A 13,621-nucleotide genomic window follows, 5' to 3' on the forward strand; every position below is an offset into this window, starting at 1 on the left:
GACGAACTATTCGAGATATAGGGTAGCTTAGTTACTAAATATCGATGAATTTTGCCTTATCTTTTGTTGGAAAACCTTTGCCTCTCCCTTTATTTTAAGTTATTAAAAATATATATTTCCAGCACCTTCCAATTTAAGTATAGAAATATTTTGCCTTTTCATAAAGAACTCTTTTTACAACTAACCTGATGCTTCATAAGTTTTGGTTTTATCTACTTTAATTTTTAAGCCCATATTAGGATGAGATTTTGGTACGGAAATATAGGTATCTGGTGAACGTCTCAGTATGATGCTACAAATATTAAGTGCATAGTCACTCCTAATATCCTGTATTCTAAGATAAATCAAAACATTTAAAATGATCAAAACACAACGACACATTAGGACAATACTGGCAAATAAATAACCCTAAACATAAAAGCTTGAAGGTCCCTTGACCTAAATATGCATATTGTTTTAGTTTTGCCTGTTTATCGACTAATTACCACTGATATGCAGGCTGTCAATTTTTCTTAAATTTATGAAGTTTATAAAAAAACTTCATTATTTGGCAATATAAATTATTTATAGACACTTGGATAATGATAACCTTTACCCTATTAAGATTAATTCATTTCACGTGAAGTATTGTTCTTTTGGAAATAGATAAATATTGCATGTCTTTAAAGACTTACTTCTAACTACCTTAGAATATATTCTATACTGGTAGAATTTTAACTTATGTTACAGGTAATATGTAAGTCCATAACCCGAAATAATATATTGGCCGGAAAGGCTTATTTTCTTGTATTTAGAACAAAGTTAATGCAGTATAATATTAATTTGAAGTCATATGTCTATAAAGGGATATATTAATATTAACCAATACCATCAGTTAATATCATAAGAGGACTGGTAGTTTATCCCTAAAAAGTACAACCTAATTTTCGAGCAGTTATTAGATTTTTCTTCGGATTCTATTTTGTATAGGTAATTAATTATCTGTCTAATTCTCTATTATATAGACGGCAAATCCCACAAAATTTAATAGATATCTAAGTTTCTAAAATCATTTAGTAAATATAGCTGTAGATCAACTTTTTAATATCAGAATGTAGATAAGTTGAGAACTATCATAATCTTTTCAGAAATACACATGAATTTTGGTTTTCATCCCAGTTTTAATTAAACTCACATTAAAAAGAGGAACATGTAGTATTATTACAGCACTAAGTATGATGTAAGGAATTAATAGAAACATGTTTAGACAAAATTAATTGTTGCATACACCCTATAAATACGATTTGTAAAATCTTGATGTCTGTGAATTTTAGACTGCAGAATATCTCTGGAAATGAAACTTAAACCATAGATATTACTCTACCATATTAACAATAAGTCGAGTTAAATTGATTAGTACGCAAGAAGCTTATAACAGAAGTATATTACTATAAGACAAAATATTAGACACTGTACGAATTTATTGCCTTATTCTTTGTGTATAGTACTTTTTAATGCTTATGAAGTTACCTTTTATTTGGATCTTTCATCAGATTATCATGCACTCTGATAAATTAAAGTTTGCAACAGAAACAAAATTAAAAGTAGTAGCTGGCTAAAATGACAATAACCTTCCCCCCCCCCCCCCCCCTTCCTATTGGATGAACGATCTGACCAAAAGATGATATCTATGTTAACAATTTAAATTGTCAACAATTTTTCCCCTGTCAGATTACCTATGTATAATCTACTTGCCTTTTACTAATTCTCACACAGAGTTTTAAACAGATAGGACACTTCAATTATATCTTAAATTCCGTCCTTCATTTCAAAATGCAGGAGTTCTTTGTTTTTGAGGATTTTTGTCGTACAAAAAAATTAACGCTTAGATCTTTTTAAATATAATACCTATAAACTATACCATTACCTACGGGATGCATCCTTAAAATTGAAAACTCAATAGTCAAAAATAAATTGTATGTATTGAAATTGATGAAATATCAAATACTGTTTAAGAGCATGCTTATTTTTTGTAGGACCTAATTATAGAGATTCTGTGATTATAATGTTGTACCTAGCTGTTCTAGGAATCATTTTCAAAAAGAAATAGGATAAATACTTATATAAGAAGAAAAATGTCGCTAAAAAGTAAAAAATCTGCATGTTTTAAATCAACGTACAGACTTTGTGGTATTGATTATACAGTTGCTACTCTGTCTAAACGAAACTGTTACAGAACTGATCATGTAAAGTTGAATCTAGAGGACAACTTATAACAAGTTTCAGCTAAAGAGCAAACCGTAACGGAAGGACATACAGACATTTCTTAATTATAGTAAGGCCTTTTAGTAAAGCGAACAAAGTAAAAAATTAAAAAACTAGTAAAGCTTACACCAAACATTGACGAAAAGTTTCTTTTCTCGCAGTTGATACTAAAAGGCACAAATATTACTTGGATATAAATAAATGAAATTTTCAATATTATTGTTAAAATTCATTCTTCCTGCAAATCTCAATAATTCGAAGTACTTAGCTTAATAATAAATAAGTTAATATTTTAGATTTATGTTATTCATCGAAGTTATAACCTTAGCAATAATAGATAATTGTTAATTTAAATATTATAAGTTTCCCAAAACCATTTTGTTTATCAAAATTTTCAAGACTTGAATTACTTTCAAGTAATTAGCAACCAACAGCCAAACGTTTGTAGGAAATTGGTTGTGAATGTAAAAAAAAAACAATAAAACAATGCTAGAAATTCAAAATTCAAAGTTTTAAAAAATCAAGTCACAAGGACTGTCCAAAGTTTCATGTGGGGACTAATGATCATAACAATATATTTATATATATTTATATATTTTAATGTCTTAGCATAGATTATAGCGTCCCATGACCACCGGGATGTATAGCACATCTTATTAGAATATTATTAAACATGCAATTAAAGCTATTGTTCTTTATCAGAGCTAAGACCTTTATCTTGGAAATGAGGAAATGACAACTACAATTGATGCTTTGCTATACTTGATGATTTTAGGAAAAAATAGCAATACCTTCAAATTCAAAACAAGCTATACCTTGTATTTTTAACTTTTACAAAACATAACAATGAGGTAGTTGTGATTTTATCCATTACGGGTAAACTTAAAGCATAAATCTCGTAAATAGTTTCTTCAGTATTATCTATATATATTTATAAAAATGTCACCACCTGAATTGTTGGTCATTTTAACACAAGAAAAAAAGTAACATGTAACATGTAAAAAAAATATGCTTATTTCAATTGAAGGCTGCAAAAAGAAAGAATCCAACTACGGGAATACTTGCTTCGGTAACTTAGACCTAAACTAATAAAAGAAGGGGATGCTTCGCAATTTTGGTTAGTGGGATTAAAGAATTAGATCAGGGAGGAAAAAATTTAAAGAAATTTTAGATTAAATACCATTAATAATGGTATAGACAATTGAATTAATTTATACGCCACAAGGGCGTCGCACTTTTTTCCTCCCTAATCCGTAAGTTAGTTTAGGTTATTTCTTATTCGTTTTCGAAGCAAGTAACATTTGATTTTCAGCCAAATTGTATCAGCTAGGGTTAGGAGACTGCCAGTGAACCTTAGAAGTACGAAGAACAGTCAAAATCCAGGTAAGATGTCCATGGCCTGCTTGGGACCAATAATGTTTCAAGGAGGTTGGGGATTTCCTGGATTTTGACTAGTGATCATCACACGTATTAGATTCACCTTTATATGTAGTGAATTCCAATATATTCAAAAGGTGTAATTTAATAATTCCAGATTTTATTCTGAACGAGTCAAAATGACCCATACCCGCCCACCCTGTTAGTGGGATTAAAGAATTAGATCAGGGAGGAAAAAATTTAAAGAAATTTTAGATTAAATACCATTAATAATGGTATAGACAATTGAATTAATTTATACGCCACAAGGGCGTCGCACTTTTTTCCTCCCTAATCCGTAAGTTAGTTTAGGTTATTTCTTATTCGTTTTCGAAGCAAGTAACATTTGATTTTCAGCCAAATTGTATCAGCTAGGGTTAGGAGACTGCCAGTGAACCTTAGAAGTACGAAGAACAGTCAAAATCCAGGTAAGATGTCCAAAGGAGTGAGGGGATGGATAGTGCACGTGCAAATTTTAAATATTTAAATTATAAATTAAGGTTTTTATCGATTATATTAGATAAAATCCTGTCTTATAATTGTATATTATTAAATTATGTCTTATTATCAAAATTTATTTATGATTGGTATAGATTTTGTCAGAAAAAAATGATTTGGAAATATTTATGTTTTTATATCAGAGGCCGGCGCTTTTTACCTCTTACTTTAAACAAAACCTCTAGTAATAAACTTAAACGTGAAAGTTTTATACCGACGAAAACTTATTTTTTTATTATCTTCATGTGTTTCAATTTAACTGTAACTAGACTTTGATTGTGAAGAATTTGTCATATATTTGATTAAAAGTAACTTATAATTTCATAAAATAAGTAATTGACAACCTGGATATATCGTAAATGGCTAAACAATTGGTACAATTAAAATAATCCCATTAAAAAATAAAGCTGAGTCACTTAATTTTGTCATTTGTTTTTCATTTTTCATAACTTATTATATATTATTAATACATATTTTTCAGATTGTTGTAAAATACAATTTTATTGTCTGTGGTAAAGTTTTTATAAAATGTATGCACTTAAGCCAGTCTTTGATTTAGATGCAAGGTAAAAATTTATGAATTTTCAGGAAAAGTTCCACTAGTAAATATCAAATTTTGGAAGTTACTTGAATCATCACGTATGCTCTGTCGTATAGAGATTTAGGTATTAACATAGTTTTAGTCTTCTTTCTCTCCAGAGCTTCTAGATGTATTTTTTCCGACTTTTTTTACTGTTAATAAAATTTAATTTTCGTGTTTGTTTTTCAGGGTAGACTTGCCAACTTGCATGTACAGCCTCCCGGTAATACAGGTGCGTAAACAAATAAAAAAGACAACATATTTTTTTTTTGGGGGGGGGGGAGGAGGGGTTGGGTACACAATCTCAATAGTGGGGATAATTCAACTTTGGGAACAAGGCCGGGGGAGAGGTACAAATCATTAATAACTTTTTGAGACTTCAATTGAACCATATTGAATTTTTGGGGTGAAAACTGTGAGGTGACAATAAACCCCTTCCCCTCGAATACTTTAAAATGTGTATATGGAAGGGAAAATATATGATATCCCTTAATTTCATTTTAATGTGTTTAGTCATACTATCTTTCTTAATATAATATAATGTTACAGGTCAGCAAGGGTTTGGGTGGAGGTGGTGATATCCCCGAGCATGCCATCAAGGCCCTGGAGGCAAGACAAGAGGCCATTCTTAACAAACTTGGACAACTTAGGTAAAGCTCCAGTGGATAGTGGATTGTTAGAGATTTAATTGGTTACCAATGGTATTAGGTAGATAATGTAAACAGAAAACACATTTAAAATATTTTAACTAATTTCCTAAATCCCGGGCAATAAATCAGTTCTTATTCTTATAATTTGTATTTTAATATTTTTGGAAAATTGTATGTATTACGATGCAAAATAGGATTTTTCAGAATGGTTCATAACCGGTTCTAATCCAGCGGATGATAATCAGTTCGGAAGCCTAATTGGAAAATATATTAAAATAAGGTTATAGTGATCCAATTCGAGTTAAATAAACACAATAGGTATTTTTATCTTTGTAGAGGTGAAGTGGAACGTTTCCTAAAGGGGCAAGGATTAACTTCTTTCACTACTTCACAGCCGGATGTTATTAAGGTAAGAGACAAATAAGAAAAAGTTATGGAGTAGCTTTGCGCCTCTAAAAGATTTTTATTAAGAGTTCTTGTATTCTAAATGATTTATAGGATTAATGGTATTTTTACATTGCAAATTTTAGAATTTAATAGGATTTGTTTTGTTCAGAGATTTTTTGTTTTTTTCTACCCTGGTTATTTTACTTCACCTGCTAATGCTTTCGCATAAGATTAAGTGTAAAATAAGATATTCCATTTCCCGCAAGGATGCTGGGGAGCTGTACCCAAAGTTTTCAAATCTTTCTCTCGTTTGCGTAAAAACTTAAGGTACTTTAAAGGATTGGTAAAATAGCAGTGTCCAAACTTTCCACCAAAAAGTTTAATCTATGAAATTAGTAAATTTGTTTACCCAGTGTGTGTACAAAAGTGTATTTATATCTAAATTGTCTTATTCCTTAAGATCTCTGATATTTCCAAAGTTTACTTAAAGGAAAATACATGCTTTTTCACTCATATGTGTCAAAATTAAATGTGTAAGCAAATGAAAACAGAACCTTAAAATTATAGCAATTAGTTTTTTGCATTAATTTTAATTTTGATATACCTGGTATAAAAAACCTTTCAGTTATCCAGCTATGTTTGCTTGAAATGTACCCTAATTTCAGTCAATTGTAAATTCGTCAGAGCCCCAACTTTCTGGAATTTATAGCAAGATACAAGCTTTGAAAGGAAAATAGGATAAATTAACCTTTTTTTGCACTTGAAGGTAGATCTAAATATGAAGAAAAAGCTATGTTTTAAAAAGGGGTGTGCCACTTTTTGAAACCAAAAGTAAAACGTGCATGATCTCCGCCCATAAACGAGTTACAACTCTTAAATTCGGCACAGCAGTTGCTTTTGTGGAAAACAATATGGAACTGTGAAGAAACGGCGGTGAAACCGCCGCTCCTGCCTAAAACCGCTGTTTTCCGCCGATTATTTTTCCTTTTTTCGCCAAATTAGAGAGTTCTCAATCATTTGAGATAAACTTTTTTTCTCATAAAAATTTCCCTTATATTTTCAGGTGACACTTGTAATATTTCAAACGTGAAATTTTTATGAGAAAAATAGTTTATCTCAGATGATTGCAAAAAAAAATACGGCGGGTTTTCAAAAACTGGCACATCCGCCTCCCCCCTTTCTTATTTTCTTTAGTAACAATTTTAGGTAAAAAATATACTTTATTTGAATTAAAAAAAGAGTTGTATTCAAAATATTTTTCCAATGCATTTAACTTTTTTAAATTCAAACTTTTAAATTAATATTGGGTCTGCCAATATTTTAAAACAAAATCATATTTTAGTAATTTTCAAATCAAGATATTTTCAAATATTATAAAAAAGTATAATGACATATGATAAGAAAGCCCACTAAATTTTGAAAATCTGAAGATAATATTTTTGTATATCCTCAATTTTTTCCTATTTTTTGCGCAGAGACCTTAGGCAAGGTAGAAAAATTATTTCACGAGGATGCTAAAAACAGTAGCGCCCAGTCTGGCGGGGCTGTAGCCCTTCAATCATTTATTAATACGGTACAGTGGATAAGAATAAGAATGCTTTATTTTGCACTTAGTTCTTTAAGTTACTCATGGAATGCTTCAAATCATCTTATAAGAAGAAATTAAAATTGTTTAGGAATAGGACATAATCGATTTTAATTTCATCTAACCAATGATGCCACGAACTTTAAAGTTTTTTTAGTCCAAAAAACATACAATATTCTAACTTAACAATAAGTATTCTTTGTTTTATTTAAATGATTTTTAGCTTTTCCATGTGTGAGTTTTAACCCTTTTCAATCATGCTCGTTTTAAAATGCTTTTTTAAACTCATAAATTCCCTTTTTAAACTAAAAAAAATCAGCTGATACAACTATAAAACCCTTACAAAATAGCTTTTTGTGTTGTATATTTATGCTTAATAACAACTGTATGATAACATTAACATTAATACCCAATACCCATATTGAACTGGTGTAGAGCAACACTATTAAAATACTTGTATGAAATTAATGGGATATTTCACACAGCTATCCTCAACAGTTTAGCGGATTTATAAGCAACACGCTCCAAGCGGTCAATGGATCCTAAAAATAGACATACTTGCTGAATCATACCTGGTTTTACCTAATTTATATCTGCTCCTTCTTCGGGACTATAGGCTTTTAAAGATTTTCACTTAAATTACTCTATTATTTGACTTAAAAATAGCGTTCGACAAGACATCTTGCGCTGTTTATAAGTTTTATTACAAAAAAGGAGTCATTTGTATTTAATATATTGATAAAATTGTTAACAGCGTTTGCTTCTACCATTATTTACAGTGTTTGTTTTTATACAAAATTACCATTCAAATATCAGAATGTTAATTCACACATTCAAACTTACTACCTAACATTATAAGATTACTAATTGGTCAACCTGATCCTCTAGGGAAGGCGGGGGAGGAGGAAAATAGCCTAAAATAACTTAAAAAAAGGGAGAGGTCATTTTCTAGTAAATCCCGTAAAGGTGTGTGTTATAAGGCCTAAAAATAGTAGTAGAACGATAAGGTGCTCTAGATATATGTATTCCCTATTGAATAGAACAATAGGGAAATTTTTTTTTTTTTTTTGATAACCGTACCTGGATTATCTAAAAAAAATACGAAATTTCTATCAAACGCTTTGTTTGGCTCAAACTGACAAAAATTTAAAAAAAATATAATTATAATAATAATGTTTTCTATAGGTACAAGGTAAAGGTTAAGAACAATCTATACCATTAAACAAAGGAAGAAGTCATTCTTTACAGGTTGATTTATTATAATTATATTTTTTTTTATTTGTGTCAGTTTGAGCCAAACAAAGCGTTTGATAGAAATTTCAGATATTCCAGGTACGGTTATCAAAAAAAAAAAAAAAAAATTTCTTCCCTATTGTTCTATTCAATAGGAAATACAAATATATAGAGCACCTTATCGTTCTACTACTATTTTTAGGCCTTATAACACACACCTTTACGGGATTTACTAGAAAATGACCTCTCCCTTATTGTGCTTTCTTGAAAAGTATAACCTAACAACTTTTCAGATCTTAAGCTTTATAATAAAAACTGGCTAATGTGAAGGAAACAAAGTTGCAGTTTTCATTATATTTTCACATTAGCTTTTATCCTATTTCTAGCTCCTGCTGGTGCTTTAACCCCGCGGGGCCAATTGCCTAATCTTGCGGGGCAATCGCCTAATAACCTTTCAAAAGCTACTGTTAAAATACGACGAAACCCGCAACTTCGTTTCCTTCACATGACCCAAAAAAAAACTTACTACTTTATAAGGTAGGATTGGTGACATTATAACTACAGCTTTAAGCTGAAATAGATACCAAAGCAAAATATGAAATGTAATTAATAAATTACAGGGAAGTAAGAAAAAAATATTATCAGAAAATGATCTAGTGTGCGTTTAAATCTCCAGCTAGTCAAGAATAGCGGTTCCTAAAAAATAATTATATTGCCTAAGATTACAGTATGATAAACTAACATGAATTTAGGATCAATTTTTTTTATTGGCACAAATGTAAAATGTATTTTATACTTATTCTATTTTTAAGTTTTAAGGTTTTTTTTTTGTTTGTAGCTAGCTTAAGATTTCAATAACTAATGAATTTATTGAATTCTCGAAATAATGGAAAATTTAAATCGGTCTCAGAATGGTATTTTTCTGCCTTTTCCTTCCATTTTGAATACAAATCCCCTGGATGTTTAAGGGCAACCATATGTTTATTTATAGTAATAAAAGACATGTAACAATTTATGGAAAACAAAAGTAGCAGCATGTTTATCACAGAGTGATTTTTATTTTTTGAGGAATAAAAGTAGTGCTTAGTTTAACCCACTAACCTCTGTTCGCGCGTTTTTTGTGCTGTGAACTACCATTTAATACATATTTTATATTATTTCATAAATCTAAAGACTGTTGACCTGCTATTTATATTCTTACTGATAACTGCATCAAATATTTTTGGTAAATAACGCCCAACACCAATGATAAAAATAGAAAATTAAATTTTGCATTACTTTTTATCATATCAAAAGATAAAAATGATAATTGTGAAACTTGACAAGAAATTTATCTTTTGCATACCGATTTTCAATAGTATGCTATAATCAATAGCAAAGAAATTTACAATCATCTAAAAGATTAACTGTATTTTTATCTTGAGGAAAAGTTATAGGCTAGAGTACTAACCTATATAATTGAAGTTTTACTCCAGGCATAATATAAGAAAGTGGATGGTAGAAATATGATCAGCTTTTTTGACTTAAAATTAAGTTAGCAGAGTATACCATAAATACCTAATTGGGGTGGGTTTATCCTTCGATTTCAAAATCCGCGCGCTTGTCATGGGAGCTCTACCGCCCACTGTTGGATATTCATTTAAGTAACATTCAACAGACAACCAACACTTTGTCTGAGAAGGGAAAGGGGACATTGGGCTGTAGCAAAAGTTTTAATATAGTGTTTTCTTATTTGTTAGCTTACAACTTTGGAGACTTTTATTAAGTTTTGATTGATTGGTGTTTAAGTTGAGTTTCCAAGCTTTTCAACCACTTAGTGTAAGCTAAATAAGGGGTAAATTTGTGTATCATCATTGGGGATTTACATCACTTTATAAGTCATTGTCTTATTCCTTTAGATCCCTGTCTCCCTACTCTAACTATTTATGCTGCGCACCGTATATAGTAACAGTAGGAACAATTTTTAACTTCTTTAATTGTACCGCGAACCTATCACATCCCCAACGAAGAGCGGATGCGCTACATGACGAGCCATAGTTGCGGGTTAGTAGCAGAACTACTTTATAATTTATCTTGTCTGTCAGTCCATAACAATATGGTAAAATTTAATTTTAACCAATACTAATTCAGATAGATAAGTCAATTTTTGTGAAGATATCCCTTAACAAAAAGTAACAGCATACAACTTACTTTGTCTGTCAGTCTGTTGGTCATGCTACACTTTTTATATTGATATTTAAGGGTTTCTCGGTTTTCTTATATATTCTCCTATCATTCTTTTCTTTTATTTCTATTCCTCTATTTCCTATTTATTAAGACAACTTAACTGATCATTTACTTTATGATTTACTTTGTCCCACCATTATATTTACGTTTTTCTTGAGGTTAACCTTGTTAAACCTTATATTAGATACAATTACTTTAGTCTTAATACTATACCTCTATCATTAACTTAGTTTTTACTTATCCTCTCAACACTTTTCTTATTTTCTTGTCAACTCTTTCTCATGGTTTTAATTTCATGAAATATGGATAGAAACGGCAGAGGGAACCAATAACAATTATATCGGTTAAATTTAAATCTAATAAAAGACATTTGGATGGCCTTAAAAGAAAATAATAACATCTTTTTTTGTATTAAAATTTATAAACAGCGACAGGATGTCTTGTCGAACACTATTTTTAAGTCAAATAATAGGGAAATTTAAGTGAAAATCTTTAAAAGACTATAGTCCCGAAGAAGGAGCAGGTATAATTTAGGTAAAACCAGGAATGATTCAGCAAGTATGTCTATTTTTAGGAGCCATTGACCGCTTAGAGCGTGTTGTTTAAAAATCCGCTAAACTGTTGAGGATAGCTGTGTTCACTATCTATTCTCTTTTTAAGGTCTGTTGAAGGTTTTTAACTATTTTGGTAGAAATCGCCTCCAGAAAAAACAATCCCTCCTTAACAAAAAGTGTTAAAAAAATATTTCTATTTAGAACTAAATTAAAGACTTATTTTACGCAACGCATTTTAACTGCGCAACTTGAAGGACGATCGGACATACTTTAGTAATAGAGTAGATGGGCTACTAAAATACAGTTACTGTAACAAAAGAGATGACTTGTCATAACTTTCAAAAATACTCACCACAAGGCTCTGTGATAAATACACGTGCACTTATTGTTCGTAGCGCAGCTACTCTATGAATGATCAAATCTACATACACTGTTTTTCAAAGTATATGGCTCCTGATACCCTTTCCTGTATGCACACACACACACACCCTTAAAAATCAGTACAAAAACAAATGCATACATCTTACTTTTATTTAAACTGAGATTTATTCAGATGACAGTTTTTCTTTTCTTTTTGATTTGTTTTTATATGTGTATGTTTTTTTTAGTAGCGAAGCTACACTATAATTTGACATGTCCGTCTGTTTGTCCGTCCGTCTGAAACGTTTTGGGAGAAACGTAATTTTTTCGGCTCCTTTCAGGGATTAAATAAGTTTACATTTTTCATATTTTCGATAAGTTCTGCATTCTGCATACTTTTATCAAGTTTAATTGAGATTTGCATATTGGTTGGGGTGCTAGTTCGATTCCTAGATTTTTAAGTTCTCATGATTTTCTAGACTCCAATTAGATATATAGGGCTGAAATAAATTCAGGGATTAGATAAGTTCACATATTACATACCTATTCCCACAAAGTTTCATTAATATTTGCTTATTCGTTGTGGTGCTAGATCGATTCCTAGATTTTCACATTAACAATATAAAAGGTTTCTTGATTTGTTTCAGTTTAATGTTTTTATAACACTGCTCAATAGTTCGTTTTTTTTCTGGATGTCTATCCATAATTTTTGAGCTTCGCTACTTATGGATATTGTCATCCTTGTTTATCTCAAGGACACCAAAAAATAGTTTTTTTAGTTAGATTTAAAATTGCAAAAAATGTACACTTTTGCAAAATATTTGAATTTTTTATGTTGTAGACAGAAAGATTTTAAGCCAATTAAGATTTTTTGTAGACTAGGTAGGTTTTAAGCTATACCTAGAAAAATTGGGGATGGTCTGACAGTATTTTAAGATATCAAGATTAAGAAAGTAAAGCATGATAGTACTTTTTCCGGATCTGTCATGAAAATTTTTTCCCCTGGCAGTTCTGCAGGAAACTTGTCCTTCACTAACAATAACAATAGCTTTGCTTCTCTTCACATAAATGAAAATCTTATGGAGATATGTGCTTAGCACATTGAATTATTATTTGTGCTGGTCCCCAAAGTTTTATGGCATATAATATTCCCTCATTAAATCTTTATTTTCTCTACGAACTAGTAGGTAGTGTTCAAACAATTCACTTGTAATTTTTCTGATATTTCCTAAATATAGAGTAGCTACACAACAAAACAAATAAACTATTAATGACGTCCATGAAGTTCAAAAGGAAAAAAATCTCGCATCTTGACCCAATTGTGTCTAGAAACACTTGCTACTTTTGTGCACCACAAAATAGGACGCATCTTGATAGCTTTCTAGTAGCGATGCTACCATAAACTTGATTGTTAGTTGGTCTGTCTAAAGCTGCTGGCAAAATTTTTATAAACACGCTTTTGACTGGTACACGCTACTGTTATGTATCTTTTATATGAAAAAGAACTGAATTACATTTGTCTCTTTAAATTCTACATTTGATCACATGTACAATTTTGGCAAACTATAATAAACTCACCTTTCCCCATTATTCTTTAACCCTTACAGCTCGGGCCCCAATTCCCACCTTAATAGATCGGGGGGGGGGGGGGGGGGGGCTCCAAGAGCCCCCCCCTCTATCTCGGCTCCTGTTACAAACAAAGACGTAAAATTTTTTTCTGGTGGTTCATGTGTATTTTTAGAGAAAATTACTTTTTCTAGTCATAGCAGCCAGGCCGCTCCTTAGCCGCTTTTTAGCGGCCAGCCGCTAAATTTTAAAACAGCTGTAGAGCGGCCAATTTTGCAGCTAGGATGACCAAATTTTAGGACGAACTTTTATTTTTCATAAC

At 30.8% G+C, this 13,621-nt stretch overlaps 1 protein-coding gene across 2 annotated transcripts in view; it reads left to right on the forward strand.

Moving 5' to 3' along the window:
* Positions 1 to 4,630: 4,630 nt before the first annotated feature.
* Positions 4,631 to 13,621, forward strand: part of AIMP2 (aaRS-interacting multifunctional protein 2) — a 28,552-nt gene continuing 19,561 nt past the window's right edge. Inside the window, exons 1-6 of one of the 2 annotated variants that reach the window (XM_080169230.1) lie at positions 4,631 to 4,724; positions 4,928 to 4,970; positions 5,288 to 5,388; positions 5,725 to 5,797; positions 6,441 to 6,502; positions 7,249 to 7,348. In XM_080169230.1, the coding sequence (XP_080025356.1) occupies positions 4,687 to 4,724; positions 4,928 to 4,970; positions 5,288 to 5,388; positions 5,725 to 5,797; positions 6,441 to 6,502; positions 7,249 to 7,348 (417 nt within the window). In that variant the 5' untranslated portion in view covers positions 4,631 to 4,686. The remainder of the gene's footprint in view (positions 4,725 to 4,927; positions 4,971 to 5,287; positions 5,389 to 5,724; positions 5,798 to 6,440; positions 6,503 to 7,248; positions 7,349 to 13,621) is intronic. The other variant, XM_080169231.1, reaches the window with a different exon arrangement.

The sequence above is a fragment of the Acartia tonsa genome, chromosome 8 (assembly GCF_053477335.1).
Source record: "Acartia tonsa isolate MP-2025a chromosome 8, ASM5347733v1, whole genome shotgun sequence".
In the NCBI taxonomy this organism is placed as follows: domain Eukaryota; kingdom Metazoa; phylum Arthropoda; class Copepoda; order Calanoida; family Acartiidae; genus Acartia; species Acartia tonsa.